This window comes from Manis javanica, chromosome 7 (genome assembly GCF_040802235.1).
Source record: "Manis javanica isolate MJ-LG chromosome 7, MJ_LKY, whole genome shotgun sequence".
Classification (NCBI taxonomy): Eukaryota; Metazoa; Chordata; class Mammalia; order Pholidota; family Manidae; genus Manis; species Manis javanica.
This window is the reverse complement of record NC_133162.1, coordinates 6,202,692-6,226,386: the sequence shown is the minus strand read 5'-3', so window position 1 is coordinate 6,226,386 and position 23,695 is coordinate 6,202,692. Positions and strand designations below refer to the sequence as shown.

General features: G+C 40.7%; 1 protein-coding gene across 5 annotated transcripts in view; it reads left to right on the top strand.

Moving 5' to 3' along the window:
• Positions 1-14,220: 14,220 nt before the first annotated feature.
• The window catches only part of EDRF1 (erythroid differentiation regulatory factor 1), a 45,688-nt gene continuing 36,213 nt past the window's right edge, over positions 14,221-23,695 (top strand). For 2 of the 5 annotated variants that reach the window (XM_017681151.3, XM_017681150.3), the window contains exons 1-6: positions 14,221-15,273; positions 16,202-16,410; positions 17,930-17,996; positions 18,536-18,661; positions 19,689-19,813; positions 20,049-20,205. In XM_017681151.3, the coding sequence (XP_017536640.3) occupies positions 15,166-15,273; positions 16,202-16,410; positions 17,930-17,996; positions 18,536-18,661; positions 19,689-19,813; positions 20,049-20,205 (792 nt within the window). In that variant the 5' untranslated portion in view covers positions 14,221-15,165. Of the gene's footprint in view, positions 15,274-16,201; positions 16,411-17,723; positions 17,997-18,535; positions 18,662-19,688; positions 19,814-20,048; positions 20,206-23,695 lie in introns of those variants that run through there. The other 3 variants (XM_037011215.2, XM_073240133.1, XM_017681152.3) reach the window with 3 other exon arrangements.

Here is a 23,695-nt window from a genome sequence, read left to right as displayed (position 1 = left end):
TTTACAGTAGATACTTAGAATGGCAAGTTCATAGAGGCTGAAAATAGAACAGCAGTAACCAGGAGCTGGGGGAACAGGGGACGGGAGAGTTTATTGTTTAATGGGTACAGAGTTTCAGTTCAGGAAGTTAAAACAGTTCTGGAGATGGATAGTTGCACATTGTGGATATGCTTTGTGCCACTGAATTGAACACTTAAAAATGGATAAAATGGTTAAAAGGAAATATCTGTGTGAGAATAATGTTCAAACTTATGGTATAACTAGGAGGAGAAAGAGTTGAGAGTTGTGGGTGCTTGTGTGATACGGGGTGACAGGAGGGATGTGGGAAGAGATTGCTGCCCCTCATTCCAGTCCTCTGGGTGCCTTTTTAATTTCAAAAGTATAGCATTACAAAGCAATCCTGAGAAGGAAGAATCAAGCTGGTGGAATTATGCTCCCCAACTTCAAGCTCTACTACAAGGCCACAGTAATCAAGACAATTTGGTACTGGCGTAAGAACAGACCCATAGATCAATGGAATAGAATAGAGCCTAGATATAAACCCAAGCATTAATATATGATAAAGGAGCCATGGATATACAATGGGGAAATGACAGTCTCTTCAACAACTGGTGTTGACAAAACAGGACACCTACATGTAAGAGAATGAAACTGGATTACTGTCTAACTCCATACACAAAAGTAAACTCAAAATGGATCAAAGGCCTGAATGTAAGTCATGAAACCATAAAACTCTCAGAAGAAAACATAGGCAAAATTTCTTGAATATAAACATGAGCGACGTTTTCCTGAACACATCTCCTCAGGCAAGGGAAACAAAAGCAAAAATGAACAAATGGGACTACATCAAACTAAAATCTTCTGTATGGCAAAGGATACCATCAGTAGAACAAAAAGGCATCCTACAGTATGGGAAAATATATTCATAAATAACATATCCAACAAGGGGTTAACATCCAAAATATATAAAGAACTCACATGTCTCAACTCCCAAAAAGCAAATAACCCAATTAAAATATGGGCAGAGGATCTGAACAGACAGAACTCCAAAAAAGAAATTCAGATGGCCAACAGGCACATGAAAAGATGCTCCACATTGCTAATTGTCAGGAAAATGCAAATTAAAACCACAGTGAGATATCACCTCACACCAGTTAGGATGGACAACATAAAAAAGATAAGGAACAACAAATGCAGGCAAGGATGTGGAGAAAGGGGAACCCTCCTACACCGCTGGTGGGAATGTAAATTAGTTCAACCACTGTGGAAAGCAATATGGAGGTTCTTCAAAAAAATAAAAATAAAAATACCATTTTGACCCAGGAATTCGACTCCCAGGAATTTACCTGAAGAAAACAAGATCCCAGATTCAAAAAGACATATGTGCCCCTATGTTTATCACTGCACTATTTACAATAGCCAAGATATGGAAGCAACCTATCAGTAGATGAAAGGATAAAGAAGACATGGTAGATATACACAATGGAATATTATTCAGTCATAAGAGGAAAACAAATCCTACCATTTGCAACAACATGGATGGAGCTAGAAGGTATTATGCTCAGTGAAATAAGGCAAGTGGAGAAAGACAAGTACCAAATGATTTCCCTCATTTGTGGGGTGTAACAGCGAAGCAAAACTGAAGGAACAAAACAGCAGCAGACTCACAGATTCCAAGAAGGGACTAGCGGTTACCAAAGGGAAAAGGGGTGGGGAGGGTGGATGGAGAGGGAGGGAGAAGGGGATTGAGGGGCATTATGATTGGCACACATGGTGTTGAGGGGGGTCATGGGAAGACAGTGTAGCACAAAGGAGACAAGTAGTGACTGTGGTGTCTTACTATGCTGATGGGCAGCGATTTCAGTGGGGTGTTGGGGGGGACTCGATAATTTGGGTGACTGTAGTAACCACAATGCTTTTCATGTGAAACCTTTATAAGAGTGTATATCAATGATACCTTAATAATAAAAATAAAGAAACAAACAAACATAAATACAAAACAAAAAGAGAGGGTAGATCTTACAAAATGTTTGTATCTCAAAAATAATAAAGAGCAGAGGGAAAAAATGTGTAGTGTTAACATTTATACCATGCTGACTGTGTGCCTGCTATGCTTTAAGTACATTATATATGAGTGCATTGAGTCCTTGAATCACTGTGAGAAAGGCGCCTGTCATGATGCACATTTTGCAGAAAAGCGCAGGGCCAGAGAGGAGGGGAGACTCAGTCCCGGGGGGCTGGCTCCAGAGTCCCTGCTTTTCCTCATGGCTGCCTGTCACCTCCTGTGTGCAGGTGTTACTGGAATCAAAGTAAAAATTAATTTTAAAATGTGCTGCAGTGAATATCCTTGTAGACATATTTTATGTGCTAGTATGAACACTATCAGATCCCTTGGAGTGAAATAGGCCTAGTTTTTCTAAAAGACAAAACATGGCATTCAGTTGATCATGTGGACATAAAAACTATGAAAATAAGGCTAATACCGACATTACGCTCTTTTTATCTGGAACTAAAGCACAGAAGCAAATTATTTTTCTTGTATTCATAATTTTTAACAGGTCTCCCCAGTTTTTGTAGCCTCCCACCCCCAATTTTCCCTCTCATCTCTCTTTGGAACAATAATCTCCATCAATGATACCTGGGGAATAAAACATAAGAAAAATGACCATTGAGAATAAACTGAGCTTCCTTTAGAATAGAGGAAAATAGTTTTGCAGTTGGGAATACATGTTGAAATATTATTTTTATAGTGGAAATAGTTACATTACAATTTTAAATTACATTTCCATTTGAAATGGAGTCGATTTGCACCACCTACTGGAACCTACATCTCCATATAGTCAAGATGTTTCAAAATTATGAAACCGCTTTTAAGGATTTAGAGTTACATTTCTAGTTATCTTTAAGAGACCAGTTCCTTTGACATGTTGGAAATGCCAAATGCTAATTTACTTCAGGGACCATTTTCTAAAACAAACTCTCTTTAGAAGCCAAATTTAATCATCTAGCTAAATTAACACAAATTGTACAACTGCTTATAAAAATAAAATGATTAAGCCAAATACATCAACCAAAGAGGTAAAAATGTAAATTAGAAGCACAACTGAAATCAATACACATTATCAGTTGCTAATTCACTATTAAAAAACAAGATTCAAGCAGACAACTGGAAAATGACAGGAAACATAAGCAAACAGGATAATAAACAGAACATAACTCAACATTAATTAAAGAAGAACTCACCCAATGACAATTTAATAGTGTTTCTATCCAAAGCAATAATCATTGGCATGGCTTAATCACAGCTGAACAGCAGCAGCACAGAAAGTATCCCTATTGAAGCTCTTCGACATTTCTAAGGAAATCCCCACCAAAATTTTTCATTTTCATGACAAACTACTCTAAGCAATACATTTCTGAACCTCCAGTAGCAACATTTATTATTGTGTAATTGACAGAGATTCAGGAGGGAAAAATATATCTACAATATCTACTATTCCAGATGAAATTGCTTTAGAATAGAAGCCTAGATGTATTACATATTAATTTCTTGAAACTTATTATAGCGTTTCACTTATTTTATAGGTATTTTGTCTGAAAATTGATTTTATTTTTAATGTCAAGTAAATTAGATGTCAACTAAATTAACGGAAGCATAAAATATGCTGGCAAGATATATTTACAAATACACACCGCAAAGTGGTGGGCAAGTAACAAGAACCTGATTTAAACTCACAAACACAAAAGCCCCTGCGTGACAGGGACCCACTCATCCAGGACCCTCTTGCTGTTGCAGTTGAGCTGTGCATGACAAGCCTGTTGAGGGCGACAAATGTCATGTGCAAGGTTGCTGGAAGGGTTTTCTTTCTCATTTCAGTCCACCGCTGGTGTGGTTTCATTCTTAAGGTTCTCATCTGCATTGGAGAGCTTGGGCTGTTCAGTTTCCACTGGGCGAGCAGGCAGTCTTTCCCCAGAAACCCCACCCATGACGCCACCCCCCCACCTCCACAGAGATGACTCTCACACAAATCTGTAGCACTGACCTCTTTCTACAGTGTGGGGGGTATACCCTCCTGCCTGCTGGATGCCCCCCTAGATTTCCCAAAGACACCTCAAACCCGTATGTCCCAAGCCAACTCATGACCTACCTCTCCAATCTCATTTTCTCTCTTCCAGGGGTCTATCCCATCATTCAACCAGGCATCCCCGATACCTACTTTCCACTCACCCCTGATTCAACCCATCCCCAAAAGCCTGGCCATTTTACTTTCTAACCCTCTCTGGAGCCTGTCTGCCTCTCTCTATCTCCACCAACACCCTGCTGGTCCAAAGGACCACCGTCATATCCAGCTTGGACCTATCCAAAAGCCTGGTGTGGCTTCATGTATTGTCACCCCTCGCTCAACACTTTTCACCGAGGAGACAGAGAAGTATCTTAACGAGGCCACAGAGGCCTTTCCTGGTGGGTGTCCACCAGCTTCCCCAGCGCAACCTCTCCTCTCGAACTCCTGGGGCTGCTGCTTCAGCGTCACCATCCTTCTCTGCCTCCCCTTGGCCATGCTCTCCACTGTCACCAGGACTTGGCCTATGCTTTTCCCTCTGTCTGGAATTCTCTTCCCTCCCCTTTTCCCCTAGGTACCTCTCCGGACTTTCCTGACTGGGTAAATTCATAGTTGCTGTTTGCATCTGGGGAGGTATTTGCTCGTTTCTGTATGGCTCCAATGGACCGCTCTTCCTCACCTCTGGGTCCTCAGCACCCAGCCCACCTCACACACATGGGAAATACGGAAGGACTTACTCCCTCAGGGCCGGTGGGGCACACGCTGCTCTGGCCATGCTCCTCCCCACAGGGAGACAAGCCCACCTGGAGCTCCAGGGAATCAGCTCTAACGGTTCCCAGCTTGCTTAGGGATGCACACAGCTTCCAGGGTCTGTCCTCCTGAGGACCTGTTGCATGAACCCCATACTGAAGGGGCGGCCAAGGGACGTCTATTAGAAAGTCACAGGATAGAACATATTTTAATAATTTCTATGGGGTGGCTATGATGAAGGCACATTAGTCAAGGACAGAGTCTAGAAATTAATTTTATTTAATAATTTGTTGGCTAAATATATAACTTTAGATTTTTAGCCATATGCTATGCAGAACTCCATTCACAGTCTTCCCCACACCCTGCAAAATAAAACAAAACACTGTAAAACAAGCACAGGGCTGAGCATACCTGAGAATAAACTTTCTCTCTCATTTAATATCGAGATGATGCCCTGTATCCCATTTGAAGTATGAGTTCAAAGGACAATTGGCTCTTAAAGTCAACAGAGATATAAATATATCAAAACTCCATGAAAAGCACAATGAATGGGGGCATGGACGGGGGTAGACGGGGATGAAATACTGAAGCCATACAGTATTCAAACATGTTCCAAAATTATTATACAACACGATGTTTTAAAAATTATGTTCTTTGGATAGTAGGACAATGTATTTTCTTGCCTTTTTGCATTTTGCTAGTTTGAATTTTCTAACATAACCATGCTTATATTTGTAATGAAAACATTCCTTTGAAAAATCAAGTTACTATTCTGTTTCACTTATAAAATATGAATTTTGCCAAAGTTCACCATCTTCTTTGCTACCCTTCACATGGAATCAACGCTAGGAATTTTCCGTCCACACGTTATTTCATTGGCAGGGGCAAAGACCATACCCTCTCAGAACTCAGCGGAAAAGGACTGTGGCTTAACTTCTATTTATGTAGTGGGAGTCCCAGACAAGCTTCACTTACAGATTTTTTAAAAAATACATTGCCTGGCTAGTGAACCCAGAGTCCACTTTATTTTAGGCAGCTGCCTGAGTGTTCTTTGTCTCTGCTGCCTAACTTCCATTAAGCCTACCTCGATTTCCTGATTGTGGTCTGAAGTTTGTTTTTCATGGCTGAAGGGCCCCCACCCATAAGATGGCGAACTCACCCCTCGTCCCCCCACCTAATCCCAGCACCTAGCCAATAGCCACCAGCCCCGTAGAAGTGACACCTCAATCAGCTCATGCCCCTTCCTATATAACCCAGCACCTTTCCCTAATAAAGCGGAATTCTCCGGTGAATTGCTGCTGTGTCGCTCCTTTCCTTTCAATGGCCATGCTTTTAGAAATCCAGTTTTATTTTTCCCCTGCTTAGAAATAAGCATTGTCTAGGTATTAACCTAGGAAGAACCAGTTTCCCCCCACCAACCCGTTTCTCCCACCAAACCCTTTACACCACGTGCTCCAGCCAACTGGGTGACTCCTGTCCCCACCCCACTTCCCTGGCGGCTAGTGATTTTCCTTCACTGTCCCACTCCCTGCTCAGCCTCCCAAGCCCCTCCCCAACCGCATTAGCTCCACAGCTCCGCCACCCTCACCCCTCCCATCCCAGGGTGTACACCTCGCTGCAGAACCTCCCACACACCTGTTCTTGGTGGGCACCTTCCGCCCTTTAGTATACTGGGTATTTGCTATTGCCCTAATCCTCTCCCCAGGACTAGATCGACGTCCTTGAGGTCAGGAGTCCCGTCGTGCTGGTATCTTTAACCAGCCATGTGTCTAGGACTCAGTAAGTGTCTGTTGGAGGGAACTGAATTAAGCACACCATTGTTTGGCCAACCCCAACATTTCTCTCAACTGCTCAGGGCTCTCTTGAGAAATGTATCTTGTCAGAGCCAACCCAGCAGACTGACTTAAGACAGTGATTGACATAAGAAAATAGCCAGAAAAAAATGTCAACAGGGAGGATTAAATTTAAAATGATTAGGGATGAGCTCATCTCAATCATAATTTGAGGAAGGAGCGGAGAGGGTCAGGGAGTAGACAGGCTGGGTGCTGCTGGACAATGGCGGCAGGTACACGGAGGCTCAGTTTACTCTTCTACTTAGATATGTATTCAAAACTTTTGTGATGAAAAAATGAGAAGAAGAATGGAAGAGAGAAGGAGAAGCAGCAGCTGATTTGCACTCAGAGGAGGCCCAAGGCAAATGTATGCGAGGGGCTGGGATTCGGGTCCCCCTTTAGGGTACCAGCCTTCCCTGTATAGCACTCTGCCCTCCACACACCCTCATTCACTTACATGGGCCCCCACACTCAGACCTATTACTCAAGTAACCCCAGTCAGGGCTCTGCCTTTCAGGTAATGCCCCATGTTCTAGAACATTCCCTTCAGAGCTGGGCTCTATTTCCACCTATCTTGTTGGCACGTCCTCAGCTATGTGTGTGATAAGTCACACACTGAGACCTTCTGGGACAGAATGTCCTCGATGATTTTTAAATTCACACCAAGCAGGGCCCCCTACGAGAAAGAACCTGCCACAGGTCACAGAAGCCACCTTCTTGGAGGTTTCTCCACTCCGGAGGTGTTCCTGTGATAACGGAGGCAGTGCAGACCACCCTTTGCCCAGAAGTGTTCCATTCTTAATGACCTCTCGAGGATCTCCCACGAGTAACGGCAGTCAGACAATAAACGATCATTACAGCCAAGGTACACAAAGCACATTATTTCACAGTCACATCACTCCCAAAATATTCATCCACACCAATTATGACCCCCACTTCTGGGGATGAAAAAGCCCAAGGCTCTCCAACAGGAGAGAGCTCTAGCTTCTCCCATCTTGTGCTGCCTCCTTCCTACTTCCAGGCCATTAAAAGAATGATATTTGTAATGTAGATGAGGCCAGTCCTTTTGCACAATGTTGACAGACAAGAGGAAGATTCCAGAGAGAAATGCCACAGCAGCAAATGAATATAAATGATGCTTTTCCACTTTGTGCTTATAAAATGCCTTTTGTATCAGAATCTCAAAGCTCTCCAGGAAGCAGGGCTTTGACTGGCACTTCCACTCAGGGTAAATGTGAATGGCCAGAGCTTCTCAAGTCACTTGTGATAAGAATGAACAAAAGTCCAGATACTTTTAAAATGCAATATTCTTGCCTTCTGGGTAGTAAACAAAAGTGTGCAGATGGATAATGACATCTGTGGGTTCTGGCTCCATTTCCTAGAGAGAAAAAAATGTAAATAAATATGGAAAAAATTGTCATATGTGGATAGAACCCATGGTTCATGCAGGAGCTGCCGTTCAGCCCAACATTGCTTGCAGTGGATCTGTTATAGGGCGACTTGTGACTGCACTACACTGAGAAAGTAAACTGTACCTTTTCAATGCCCACAAGGAGGACAAATACAGAAATGTTTAGAGGAAACGTCCAGTCAGTGGCTTTCCTCCTTGAGGCTTTTGCACTAAGTGATGCCTTCCTTTTGCTCTCTCCCCCGGAAGCTTCCCTGTAAATGCTTAACAGCTAGGTGATTCATTAGGGTCTGCAAAGGCCAAGCCCCGAACTGGAAAAGGTAGAGGGCACAAACAGGCAGCACCTGACTGCGGAACTGATCGGAAGGCTCATCTGAGAATCCTTTCCTTCGCACCCTTAGCTGAACGTGCACGCACAGCAGGAACCATTCAGGCTCCAGCCGCCAGAAGGTGCCAGAAGAGCAGACGTTAGTGACTTCAAAACCGTTTCTAGGATTCGCTTAGGGTAATAAGCAGCTTCAGAGGATGAAACTCACAAAGACTCTACGAATGTTTCTGCTGTGAACGTAATCACTAGCAGAGACAACCTGCCCCTACAATCACTTGCATTGTATTCTGAAAGTCAATGCTAATAGCTTGCAGAAGAATTTGAGTTCATCTGGTATCTAGAAAAGGAACTCTTTCAAGTGCAGCCGAAATGGTTTCCAAATAGTTTCAAATACTTTGCTTAAATGTTATTAGTCTACAGAAAGGTAATTAAACAATTATTACCTAATAATTAAATAAGGTATCACGTTGCTGTAAACAAGAGCATAGTCCTATTACAACGGCAAATTGCACATCAAGGTTTGCTTGTCTTACCCTCTAAAATTTTTCTACTCTTGTCAAGTTAAAATGTAAAAGAAAATATAGGTCATTAACTTGATAACTGTTCTTAATTTAAAGAGTAGCTAGCATCTGGTTTTTGGTACCATGGTGGTCTAAGTCTTTCTAATAGCAGTGGTCTATAAACTTTATCACACGTTACTATGAGTTGAAAAACATTCTGAACATGCAGCCTTGCTACATTTATTACTGATATACCAGCAGTAATACATTAACATAAAAACACAAAAGTAGAAAATGTTTAAAACAATATTTAAAAGTATTTTATTTATTGACTTTAAGCTAGTTCTTGTTAGAAAAAGCATAGTATCTAAATGTGATTTATTCCCACCAGGAGGTTTGAACGTTTTAACAGTAAGGTATTGACAAAGGGCCACCTGGTGAAATACATGCCAGGAAGTTGCTCAGGCTGGGAGTGGGGGTGTAGGGGGTGGGAATTGATAAGGAACAGGCTGTACCTATTTGGGAAAAGAAAGTTTTAAACCAGCCAATGAAATTAAGCCACATGTAAGGGAGAGCCTCATATGGATATAACTTGCTTAGGCGACATCGGGAAAGAATTTAAGGCCTACAGTACTCAGCCAATGAGGAACCAGGGGAGGGACCCGCGCGCTAGGGAATAAATTATTTGCACCAACCTCCTTAGGTGTGCCTGCCTACCACACACCTGATCTTGCAAGAGTGCCGTTAAAGCCTCGCTCCGCTGATCTCTGTCTCCATGTACACTTACTGAGTTTGGACCAGTGAGTGTGTTTCTCAGAGTTCTGTTCTGGTATTTTTTAGAGGGAGTAAAGAAGTCAAATAAGTTTTACTGTTTTGATAGGTTGAAACACAGATATAACAACCGTGTCTTAGGTTCTCTTTATTTTAAAACTTGGTTTCAGTGGCTGGCATCACTTAAAATATCTCGAAAGATAAGGAAACTAGGAAGAACCACATGGTCTCCAGGATTACCATTCAAACTGCTTGTTTCAGTTGCAGCCACAATTGTGAAAAGGTGTTAACTGAAATTTGGTTAAATTTCCATTTGAAGTCCACCAGTCCTACAAACCAATTACATGATATCAAGGAATAATTCAGAGAGATTCATTTAGTTGTCTTACATGGAATTTGTTTACTAGTACATGAGGATGAAAGGTCAATAGATTGTTGTGAAGGCAAAATTTTAAAAAAGGATGTGTAAGAGATTGGAGCAAGGAAAAACCCTGCTGGCAACCTGGGGACCGTGGCATGTTGCAGGCACATTTTGGGGTGAACAAATCAGTTGGTGGCTGACAAAGAGCTCTCCCTGGGCGTTCTGAGTAGCCCATCCAGCGGTATCAAAGAAAACATGTGGATAGGCTTTTCCCAAGCCTTGAAAGAGTGGCTGAGCAGCACGGGGGCTTGCTGTCTGTGTGTCTGCGTGTCTGCGGTCCCCCTTCCACTAACACTCCTGCCTTACTTAGGTAAGCCACATGTGCACCTCTGCCCTCTTTAGAATTCCTTAATATATTTAAAATGCAAACTCTCCATTTGGAAGATTTCTAAAAAAGGTGAGAATTCTCAGTTTCTAAATTGAGTGTGCAGATAATTTTTTTATAAGCAATACATGCCATTTTTAGCAACAAAATCGCTAACATTGGAAAGATTTGCAAACATCGATTTTCAAAAATGTTCTTTCTGTAAGATTCTTTTGAAAACAAATGTCTTCTTCACTCATTGTTAAAACATCACCTTTAATTTATCTTGAAGGAACATTCTGTTTATTTTTGTGAAACTCCTTCTAAAGCATCTTAATGCCAGCTACTTGTCATCACAGAAAAGATGAGGAAATGTGGAGCACTTTAAAAGAAAATATAGTAACTCATTTTTTTGAGCTTGACACAAGATCATCTGTGACCTTAGTGAGGTACCTGAGGTTTTCAAGGTCATCCCTCATCTCATTACAAACTCTGAAAAGCTTCTCCTAAAAGCCTTGTTTTTCTCACCAGACTTAACCATGTGAATGGCATCCAATAGCCCATCTAAGGCACCCTACATAGTGGCAGACCACATAGTGGTCCACAGATACCCAGTGCTCCTTCTTGGAAGAGCATTAGTCTAACCTGCCACAATGATGCTAACCTTGGCCATGTGTCTCATTCTGGCCAAATAAGTGTGTGGCAGTCACTTCTGAACAGAAGCTTTAGGAGCTAGTGGTTCATCAACCTCTTTATCACTCCTTGCCTCCAACTGGCAACGCTGCACTCAAGACTGTTCCATCAGCCTGGGGCCTACAGCAAAGCTGACATGGACTACTGCACGTAGGCATGGGACATACTTCTACTAAATATTTGGGACAATATTTTTTCACTGTTTATCTGAAATTCAAATTTAACTGAGTGTTCTGTATTTCACCTGGAAACCCCCGTTCTAAGTCACTGAAACTGGGGGATTGTGTCTAGGCTACATAGCTCAATCTCACTTAACAGACACTCCAGCTGATCATGGCCTGAAGAAGGTGCCTGTGTCAATCTGCATATTAAGTAGTAGGAAGGCTTGATTTTGTCCTTACTTTTCAGATTAAAAAAAAAAAAAGGAAGTTAGAGTTCTTCCTGTGACTCCAGGGGATCATCTTTAGAGATCACTGTTTGAAGGTGTGGTCTGCAGGCCAAGGCAGTCAATACCATAATCTCACTAAAAATGAAAGACTCCTCAGCACTACCCTAGAGATCCTGATTTAGAATCTGGAGGTGGCTGGAGGATCTGCTCGATGAACCAGTTCCTCTGGTTCAGTTGATTCTGAAGCAAATTAAAGTTCTGGCCAAGTCTGCAACTTAACCTTTTAGAAGGCTATCCAGGAGACCTGGGTACCAGTACTGCCTTGCTATTAAAGCAGTTCCACGTGATGTTCAAGTCAATTCTGTTCTCCTTTTGGACTGTACTGCTCTCTAGATCTAAAGAGGAATGGGATTGGCTCAAATCTCAAATCTCTCTTCTAGCTTCTAAAGTCCAGGACCAGGAGTCAGAAGCTCAGGGCCTTTCAAGGTCCAGCAGGCAAAATAAACAAGGCGGGATGATAGATCCAAGACACTAGGTCACACTAGGTCCCTGCATGTTCCCCTTGAGGCAGACAGGGCTGTTTAGGAACTCTGAGGGTTTTAGGCACATATGCCTTACATATAACTAAAACTTTTTGAAAAGATACCTAATTTGCTTTGGAAAATACTGTGTGTCGAGAATAACTGCGTGAATTTATGATCAGTACTTCTCTGAAATCATGAGTGTGCTGGGAAGATCTTTGTACGTGGGGAAAGTCTAACCTAAAAAATTGTTTTAGAATGGAACTGTATGTGAATATTAACTTTAATAATGACATGATGCTGTAATGCTTTGGAGATCCTTCATTAAATATTTTTAGCTTTGATTTTGCAGATTAAAAAATACATCTTTTGAAGCTAATAACATTTTTATGTTTCAAACATTTTGATAAGCATTTTAAAAGGCTGTTGGCTCTAGTCATTTGACCTACATCGCCTAAGGGCTAAACCAGTTCTGTCAACTGGCGCTCTTTGTGCTGGTGCTCGCAAAACAGGTGATCAGCTGGGACACTACCCCTTGAGGACTGACAGTCAGCAAGAGAGGCAGATACGAACAGAAATTTTTCTATAAAGTGACAAGTGCGGGATAAAGCTACATACAATCTTTGGAAACAATAAAGGAACCCTAAGGGGTAAGGAGGGTGAGGTGTCAGGAGAGACTTATTAGGGATGATACCTGAGATGGGTCTTGAGGAACAAGACAGGTGAGGAAAGGTATTGCAGGCAAAGGAAAAACACCAGCAGACATAGACTTAAGGAACAACTTGTTGAAGCTGAAAGCTATAAGCAGTTCATTCATTCAACATTTTTTAAGTGGCAAGAGCATCAGGTACTGGTGTGGCAGGTAAACAGGTGAGAACACTGATCACTTACAAGAACCAGGATAACTACCTACAAGGCCAAGCAGGCCATAGATGATGTAGATCCTGAGTGGGGCTGGGAGATGGGGGCAGGGAAGGAGGGGCAAAACAGACACTGGTACAATGTAAAAATGAACAGAGTAAGCATCTTCAAATGTGGAATTCTGAAACTAACCATCCATGTTCTCCCATAACATTATATTTCAATCACATTAGAAAAATGGTAACTTTAAAAATCTACAGCAAGTAAACATTTCTGAATAGGGAAAAGAAAAAATGAACTAGCACTCAGAGCTAGAATAATGTTATCAACTCATGTAACTCAGATGTGCCCAGTTTCCCTCCCTCAGGGAGCATCCTCCTTTGCTACCTAAATCCCTCTAGTCCCAGCCCTGTGAGGGGTCCCCCCAAAACCCAGTCCCTCCTTAGGCTTCCCTCCACAGGGACTTCTTGGGAGTCCCTGGTGCCCCAGCCTGATGAGCCCCTCCATACTCATGAGCTTCTTTGCTGATGACCTTTGTACTGAGTCCCTGGCTCTCTGATTCATTCTTCTCTGCCTTTTTGCACGCTGTTTCCAACACATTTTCCCACCAAGCATCACCAAGGGTTCAGAAAGTTTACTTCTCAAGAAGCCTGCAATATACCTGAGTCCTGAAAAAAGAATTATTGCTGTCTCAAGAAATCCTTCTTACAAATAATTTTACAATAAAACAATTTAAAGATTATTAGCTAAATTCTCTATAGCTTAAGAGCTTATTAAGGATTACATATTATGATATGCACAATCAGAAAAAGTTGGGGAAAAAACTTAAAAAATTTAAAATCTCTTCATCTTACCACTCAGAAAAATATTTTTATGGACATAGCCACAGAAATAGGTTTCTTAAATTGGGATTATATTGCATATTTTTAAAAATTTTATTTCACATATGTATAATGTAAATATTCTTGAAAAACAATTTAGTTGTGCAAGTTAATGGCATTATATACCAAAAACGGACCTAACCATCCTCCCGATGTTAGACATTTTAGTTGTGTTCAATTTTTTCTGTAACAAGTAACAATGTATTACTTGCTAAAAGACAAAATTGACTACAAAATACAAAGTTGTATCAAAAACAGTACCTGTTGAAGTGTCTACAAAATGTGCTATTATGTCAAACCCATTGTTAAATAAACATGTTTTGCTAATTTAAAAACATTTTTAAGTTCAGCTTGGTCAGTCACAAGGATTTCTGAATATGCAGTTACTTGAGCCTCATATATGGAACAAATTGAGATAGCCAATAAGTGCAAGGCAAAATTAATTTTCCAAAAAGCTCCCAATATTTTATTGCAAAACAAGAAAATTCTTGACTGTAGCAGCATTGTGATATGCGTACAGAGTCTAAGGATAAAACAGCCTAGCACCTTCTAAGCTTTACAACGGCCTTGGCTATTTCTCTGCCTCCTCGCTACTCAAAGAGACGGCATCATGTCCCGCGAGTCTGTAATAAAGGCAGGGTCTCCGGATCTACACGTCAACTAGCTACCCGGGTGTTTCCTGTGCACACCAGCGTTTCGCAGGAAGTCCCTGGACCTTCTGGAATGCCCTTGACTAGTGCCGTGGGGCCTGACAAACAGCAAGGTCTTACAGACGCTCCACAAGTCACTAAGCAGCAAACTCTGCACCCAGCAAAACCCCGCTGCGGTGCCTCCGCCCCCGGAACGCTTCCTCCAATGACGGCACCGCTCTCCTCCCCGGGACTGCCCCCGCCGCGGCGCTGTGAGGCGGGGCCAGGACGACGGTCGGGCGGGATCAGGCTGGGCCGCCCTTCGCCCGAGCACGGCTTCTTTCCCGGGGGCTGTGAGCCCGGTTGCAAACTGAAGGCTGGGGAGGTAGCAGCGCTCACACGTCGCTATTTTATACAACGGGAGCTGCTGATTACACCGACAATACCCCGCCCCGCCCACGCAGCCATCACCCGGGAAACCCACACGGCAGGCGCCCAAGTCCCAAATGTTTGCCAACAAAGACCAGAGGCATGCGAGGGGTGGAGCCAGGAGTCGGTACCGCGAGAAGTGGCGTAAGCCGATCTGACAGGCGCAGGCGCACCGCAGCTCCCCACCCGCCGCGAAGGTGGCTTCAAAGCGAGCCCGGCCATTTGGCACAAAGCTCGCGAGATTTGAACGCGTCGCTGCAACTTCCTCCGGTCAGTTTAGAGGCCGGAAGTGCGGTGTGCGCGGTGTGTGTGTTGCCTGCTTTACAACGTGCAGCGTCGATGTGCTGAGGTTCCTGCCCGGGCTCCTCTGCGCTCCTGGACCGAGGTGATGGGGGACTCCAGGGAGGCCGGAGCTGAGGCTCCGCCGGCCGGGGCCTCTGCTCAGGGAGGGCTCAGCCTCCTGTCCCAAGGAGAGTCCGAGGAGCCATCTGCCCAGGTGAGTCTTCCGCGGGGCGGGACTTCAGGGCTCCGGGGGCGGTGCGCCCACTCCGCTGGAAAGGGTTGTCACGGTTCCCGACGGGCCCTGGCGCCTTCCCCGCGCCTCCCCGGCAGTCCGCAACCGGACTGGACGCCAGTGTGCCAGTCAGGTATTCCCTGGCAAGTCCCTCATGCCAAAAGCAGTTGTGGTTTCCCGCTCGTGGTAGCCTGCAGGTGAGATGGATGCGATCTCTGCTCTCAAGGAGCGAACGTAAATAAATGTGTGGTTACAAAATGTGGCACAGGCGTGCAAAGCTGGAGGGAAAAGGGAGGGGTATCAGGGAGGAGCTCACCGAGATGCCCACTGAGATGGGACTGACCTAATACTTGAAGGGCGTAAAGGCCTTGAAGGGGCCGCGTGAAATGAGGTTAGAGTAGTGAACTCAGACCCTGAACTTGCTCGGGGTGTGCAAGTGCAGGCTGTGAACTTAGAGGTTCAGAGTATTTGTGTAATGAACGGACGAATCAATTGCTTCAAAACAAAATAACCACAGACACACTACAAACTACTTGCTAAATGATGTAATTGAAATTAATAACATTTTTAATACTGAACGGGTTTTAACAAATTTTGAATTTACTTAAGGTGGCGCTATTAACTGTTCTTGTTTTCTATTTCTCCACTTTCTATAAATAAGCTTTAAAAGGTAGATGAGCTTGATTCCTAAGCTGATAACCATAACTATCCCACTCCCTGACTCATGGTTTTTCTTCGGAATCATGCAAAAAAGAGAGAAATGTCAGTTTATGCTCACTTTTATTGGGTGCTGTTAGTAACATGTAGCATACCTTCTTGTGAGGCTTGAGGTGTGTTTTTTCTTTTTATAAAGGTGGTATTTTTCATTCTTAGGTAGTGTTCATTAATTTTTATTCGGTATCTTAATTAGGAATCAGATTTATTTCTTGGAGGCAATGAAGTGAAGAGCCGTGCCGTGGTGAAGTATTCTTCTGCCCCTCCTCGAACCGCGTTTGCTCGCCTTGAGGAGAAAACGGACTTGAAACTCCCACCTGCCAACTGGTTACGAGAGAGTGCCAAACTAGGACCAGCAGGAACTACCATTCTTGGCAATAGTAAGAAAAGCAAGCCATTTTCAAGGTAAATATCAATGGCATTTAATGTGTCCCTCAAACTCCCTCACCCTGCCCTCAAATCCTAATATTTTTTTTGGTTTAATGTGTAATGCTCATCAACTTGGTGAGATTTCTCTTTAGAAAAACATCATACCGACTTTCAAAGTCTTTTTTTCTTTTTCCCTGCTAATAGGATTATAATATGAAGATGTCAGTTGAATATGCTTCTTTCACATCTTCATCATATTGTGAACAAAGCTGAATTTTGACCACTGCCAAATGACATTCTTTTGAATTGTGAATACAAAGAACTAGGGTGGCACACAAGGAGGGAAACCCTTAACACTGCCTAGTCTGTGCTCTGGTTTTTTTCATTACGTGGTGGGTTGTCAGGTCTGAAAAGCCTGATGTAAAAACCTTGGGTGACCTACACCCTTGTCTTTGACCCTTGATGGAAATACTGGTGGCATTTAAAGTTAAGAGAGTGGCTTGAGGTCTTGGAGAGGAATATGTACTAACACCCATATTCTTGTAGATCATTGAATGTGTGGGGTTCTCTTTTTTTTTTTTCCTTTCAGTGATTGAACCTAAAATATTCCCACATATCATATAGCAAGAGCCGTTAAGTACATTAGGAGCCAGTATGTTGGAAATTATCCTAATGCCTCAGAAAGTAAAAGTTCTATTTGTAAAATGTTTGTAGCATTATTCTAGCAAAAAATTAGAAATAGTCCAGGTATTTGCTTCTAGGAGAATGACTTAATAAATTATGATATGTCAACATAAATGTGAGGTGGTTTAATGATAATTATATTGACTGTGTACAAACACTGTGCTGAATACTTTATATGTTTATCTCATTTAATTCTTAGAACCTCTCACAACCCTTTGAATAAGGTACTGTTAATTAATTTAGACATGGAAAAACGGAAGCTTAGAAAGGTTAAGTAACTTGCCTAGATCACAGGTTAATCATCAGAGCATACTTTGTATTTAGGCAGTCCTAAGTAAATATCCTGACTGTCTGCCTCTTACTAACTGAAAATGGTATTATCAGATGCTTTTGAGGCTTGTAGATTATAGATGTGCCTCACGTGGTTCCTCCACAAGTTTTTCCTTTTTGCTTTCTGGCTGAATTGGTATCAGGTGCATTTGATATATATAAATCCTGATGTTTTTCTATTTTTCTTAACTTCGAATCTAAAAACATCTTGAACCATTTTCTCTTGGAGATGTTTTTCAGTTTTGTGATTACAAAAATGAAAATAGTTGTTTTTATTATAGATGTTTATTATGAATTGCTTCTAGTGATTGTCACTATATTTTATCAAATCTAAGGTGCCATAGGTTTTAAGTGACATCCTTATGTACCACTAAGAAGGAGAAACTAGCCGACTGTAACAGCAATAGTCCTGCTGATTTCAGGGATGTAAGCATGTGGCACATGTGAATCCTAGGAGCAGTGAAATCCGTACGGTGTTCTGTTATAAGCTCTGTCTGCGTCACAGTGAGCTGACCTTTGCAGCCTTTGTCCCCTCCGTTAGCTTTGGCATGGCATATGACTTTATCGATTCCGTGGGAAACGATGTGGATGTTGTCTCCGACTCTGAGGTAAGTGTCCTTATTGCAGAATGTAATCGGGGTGTTTGTCCTAGGGATTTCATAGCATGCTTTTCTGTAGTCTTGAAAAACTCCTGACAAAATAAGGTACAACCGTCTGATCATTGAGTACCTACCTTTTTTGTTATTAAAGTAACACTCCACCACATCTCCTGTCTTCAGAGAGGAAGCAGCAACCCCCAAAGCTCTGGCGGTGGTAATAATATCATACTGATGGTAGAATTTTAATAAGAGCAATTATAAGTGATTATAATGTTTGGGGTGATTTTCTATCATGTTACCAGCTGAGAATTGGAAATGATACTTCTACAAAATCTATTGCTCCTTAGTTGTCCAATTTTATCTGATATGCTGGTTTTAAAACTCTGTCTTCCATGTGTTTGTATTTCACTCTTTGTGTAAAGTACAGTTGGCATAACCTTAGGGAAATAAGATTTATTATGCTTTAAAATTGAATGAAGTTAAAATGTGAACGCTTACAAATACCAAAAAGGTCTTTCTAAGCTGTTTTTCCTATTGATTTTTTTAAGAACATAAAAAAGCTCCTGAAGATTCCCTACAGCAAGTCCCACGTGAGCATGGCGGTGCACCGCATAGGAAGGACTCTCTTACTGGACGACTTAGACATCCAGGAACTCTTCATGAGATCATCGCAGGTACTTTTTCTGAAAACGACCAGACTCTTTTAACAACTTAAGGGCACTAGAAATGATGATCTTGTTTCAAAGAAAGGCCAGAGTGGAAATGCAGTGGAGTCCTTCAGCAACCAAGAAATGAGAAGTTTCGCTGAAGACAAGAAATTTTAATTAAAAAAAATAGAAAAGAGAGAGAATGGGAAAAAACTTATTTTACTGATACCAGTTGTCACGATTTTAGGGAATAGTTTAAATTTTTGAAAGATTTTTTGATGTCTCCATTAAGGAGATTCTCATGAAACATAACTATCAGGAAATGTGAAAAATGTTAAAAGCCATTTTCCTATGAATACATAGTTACGACAATTTATTGGTTCCCTTAAAGCAGAGCTTCTCAAACTCTGTGCTGGTAAATAACTGTTTTCCCCCCAAGTATTGAGGATGGATACTTGCATAAAATAACAGTTCCAGTTCCATGGGGCTTACTCTCATTTCTATGCTAACCTTGTCATGGATTGTTTGAAAATATGTCCTGGTCCTGCCAGTCCCATAAGCTACTCTTTTTAAAGAATGATCCTGTGATGCTTTGATAAAGGAAGATAAGTTACAGTGATTTAAAGTGATGGTTAAAATAAATGTTTTTCTCTTTGAAAAGACCACAGTTGAGTTCAATCTCTGTGTGTGAGCTGGCCACTGGGTAAGGCCTTTGGATGTGACAGTGAATAAATCACAGTCTCTGCTTCCTAGCAGCTTATAGTTTGGGGGCTATAAACACATGCACAGATAATCTCAGTACGGTGTGCACAGTGGTATCATTCCAGGTGCTAAAGGAAATGGGTCACCTCTCTTAGCCTGGCTTACGAAGGAGAGGGAGACAGGAGATTTCCTTAAAGAGGTGATAGTAATTTAGTCTAGAAGATTAGAAAGCTAAGCGTGTATGTGTTTATGAAACTATTCAAAAAATAAAGATTATTTCATCTAAAATGGTAACAGGTAACAAAATTGTTTTAACTACAGGTTATATTTATAAATTCCTTGTGTTATTCAGACTGGTGATTGGACATGGCTGAAAGAGTTTTATCAAAGACTTATTGATCAGAAGTGGCAGAGGAAGAAAAAGAGCAAAGAGCACTGGTATCAGAAGGCTATTCTTTCCAAGTTTCTATATTACAGGTACCTGGCACTTACATTTAACTTGAGGAAAATGGAAATCTGATCTAAAATTTAATTTGAAGCCAGTAAAAATAATTTAAGTTTTGCCACTGTGGTATTGCTGACATTTCAGCATATTCCCTTAAAAAAAAAAAAAAGATTTATGCTAGATTACAGAATCTCGTTTGTAGAACCAGACTGTTACAAAAGGTTAACTTTAGTAACAATGTGATATTTTTATTTCCAATTTGGCCAGTATCAATGGTGATGGAGCCGCTCAGCCCGTCCCATCTGCTGCAGAACAGCAGGCGTCATCCAGTTCAGATCAGGCACATGACCCGAATGGGGCTTCGTGGCCCGCCCCCTTTGAAATGCCTTCCTCAGTTTCCGAAGATCCCAGTGCATCCAGTCAGGTTAGTTAGTACTTAGATGCTAATTCAGTAAGCTCATTTAAGAATTCTCAACTATCTTGTTAATAAAAATAAACAGGAGTAAAAAATCTATCATTGTGTGTTTCACAACTAATAATACAGTGTATATTTTTAGTTCTTAAAAATAGAACTTACAAAAGAATATTATGAATGGCTATATCAGAGTTTTTAATAAAAATTTCAAAATATTTTAAACATTTTACCAGCATTTAAAAAAACTTCCCAGTATGTTTATCAGTACTGATTATCTTCTTAAAGTCATAAAAGAATTATATAATATAGGGATACAGTATATTCTAAACTTCAGATATATAATAATTGCCTATCAAATTTTGAGACTCACAAGCCTGTTTGACCTTCTTACTTTAACATTTAATTAGATTGGTAGGCCTAAAATTTCCCTTAAGATTTTCTGAATGACTTTTCTGATACTTAATCCACATTAACATTATGAAGCTTTTAGAAAGGAAGAGGGAGTAGAACGTGTTGTGTTTGTCTCTTACATTCATGGTTTCTTCTCACTGCTTGCTTAGCTTTGTCCTCATTGTGTTTATCAAAGAATGAAATAACTCCATAGTGTAAATTGTGCATGCCCATTTTCAGGAGAATGTATCGAGAAAACTCAAAAAAGAAGATAAAAATTAGATCTTCAACTTGGTAAATTGTGTTTTTCCTCTTGTGTATGTCTCACATGCTGAACATTATTCATCCAGATTGTTGCCATCTTCACAAAATTATAGGGTTACTGGAGACGAATACATTTAACTTGATAGCAGTTTTAGTAGGCATCAAGGTAGAGAAACTTCGTTAAACTAGTAGTGAATTTAAGTTTTCCAAAGTTGGGAAAATCATAAGGAAGGAAGGAATTACCATATAAGTTTACATAGTGGTAGCTAGCCAGCAGGAGGTGGGGGGGTGTGATGAGAAGGGCTATGGCTATGGGTGCTGGGCGCCTGCAGGTCCCTGAAATGACTTGGGTAATGGTTCATGGGTCATTTGCTTTGTAATTATTATACTGTGTATCTTGTAACATATAACAGTATAATACACATTATACTATAGTTTAATCACTTTCCCATATGTGATTATGTTTCTTTAAGGAGTTTTTAAAAATTCATTTAGTGTTCCTTAACTTCAAAACCCGCATATTACAAAAAGACCATACAATAGAAGTACTGATCTCCTACCACCCATCTCCCCATCTCCTTATTCTTTTATCATTACCTTGTTTAGGGGTTACAATGAAAAATCTTGGAGGCTTTTTAGAATCTGTAAGATTGTATGTGGAGAAAGTGAACTGGCATCTGTTTAATGCCTCTTATGCCACGTACTTTATGTTGTGTGTGTGTGTGTAAGTTTTTCATCCTTGGAAGTCCATTTGTTGAGTGTTGATGGTACTGCTTTACAAGTGGAATAAAGAGTAGGTGTTTGTCTGTGGTCATACAGCTGATAAGTCTAAGCTAGGATTCAAACCCTGATCTTTCTGATATCAGTAGGCCCTTTCTTAAAGAAGTACTCTACTATATCCTTGTGTTCCACACATACTGAGAAGGGCCTTATAAACAGTCATATTGTTTTAGTGATGACATACTCCTCAGCAGAGCTAGCCTGCAATAAAAATAATCTTTTACAGAATATTTTATAACATACTGCCTAAATTTCAGTATCTACAGGTCTATTTTTGATTGCAAGCTATCACCACATGAATTCTTTTTAAGGTTTTTTATTTAAATATAATTGACATACAATATTGGTTTTAGGTATTACAACACATTGATTCAACGAATACGTTACTAAATGCTCACCACAAAAAGTATATTACCATCTGTCAACATACAAAGATACTATTAACTATATTCCCTATGCTGTACTCTCATCTCCATGCATAATTTTATAATTGAGAGCTTGTACCTCTTTATCCCCTTCATCTGTTTCACTCATTCTCCGACCCACCTCCCCATGGCAACCACCAGTCTGTTCACTGTGTTTATGAGTCTTATTTTTTATTTGTTTATACATTTGTTTTTTTAGATTCCACATACAAGTGAAATCACATGGTATTTGTCTGTCTCTGACTTGCTTCACTTAGCATAATACTACTCTGGGTCCATCCATGTTGTTGCAAATGGAAAGATTTCATTCTTTTTCATGGCTGAGTACTACTCTCTTATCCAGAGGCAATTAGGATGCTTCCATATCTTGGCTCTTGTAAATAATGCTGAAATAAACAGAAGTGCATAACGTCTTTTGAAATTAGTAATTTTGTTTTCTTTGGGTAAATTCCTAGAAGTGAAATTACTGGGTCATATTGTATTTCTGTTTTTAGGGTTTTTTTGAGAAATTTCCATAGTGGCTGCCAATTTGCATTCCCACCAGGAGTATATGAGGGTTCCCTTTTCTCCACATCCTTACCAACACTTGTTATGCTTTTCTTTGTTTGTTTTGTTTTGATACTAGACATTCTGACTAGTGTGAGGTGATACCTCATTGTGGTTTTGATTTGCATTTCCTTAATGATTAGTTATGCTGAGCGTCTTTTCATGTGTCTGTTGGCCATCTTTGTGCTTTCTTTGGAAAAATGTCTGTCAGGTCCTTTGCCCATTTTTTAAATCTGATTATTTATTTTTTTGATGTTGAGTTTTATGAGTTCTTTTTATGTTTTGGATATTGGTCCCCTTCTCAGATATGACATTTGCAAATATATTCTCCCATTCAGTAGATTGTCTTTTTGTTTTGTTGATGTTTTTTTTTGCTTTGATGTAGTCCTACCTATTTTTGCTTTTGTTTCCATTGCCCAGGGAGACATATCAGAAAAAGAATTACTAGTGCCAATGTTCAAGAGCTCACTGTTAAAGTTTTCTTCTAGGATTTTTATGGTTTCAGGTCTTATTTTATGGTCTTTAATCCATTTTTGGTTTATTTTTGTGTATGGTGTTGGACAGTAATCCAGTTTCCATCCTTTGCATGTAGCTGTCCAGTTTTCCTAGCACCATTTATTGAAGAGTCTGTCTTTTTCCTATTGTATATTGTTGTCTTCTTTGTCCTATTATGAATTGACCATGTAAGTGTGGGTTTATTTCTGGACTATTTACTCTGTTCCATTGATCTATTTTTGTGCCAGTACTGTATTGTTTTGATTTTGTAGCTTTGTAGTGTAGTTTGAAATCAGGGAGCATGATTCCTCCAGCTTTGTTCTTCTTTTCTCAAGATTGCTATGACTATTTGGGGTCTTTTGTAGTTCCATACAAATTTTAGGATTATTTGCTCTAGTTTAGTGAAAAATGCCATTGGTATTTTGAAAGGGATTGCATTAAATCTGTAGATTGCTTTGGGTAGTATGGCCATTTTGATGATATTAGTTATTCTTATCCATGATAATGGAATATCTATTTATTTGTGTATTCTTCAGTGTCTTTTATCAGTGTCATGGTTCTCAGAGTACAGGTGTTTCTCCTCAGTTAAATTTATTCCT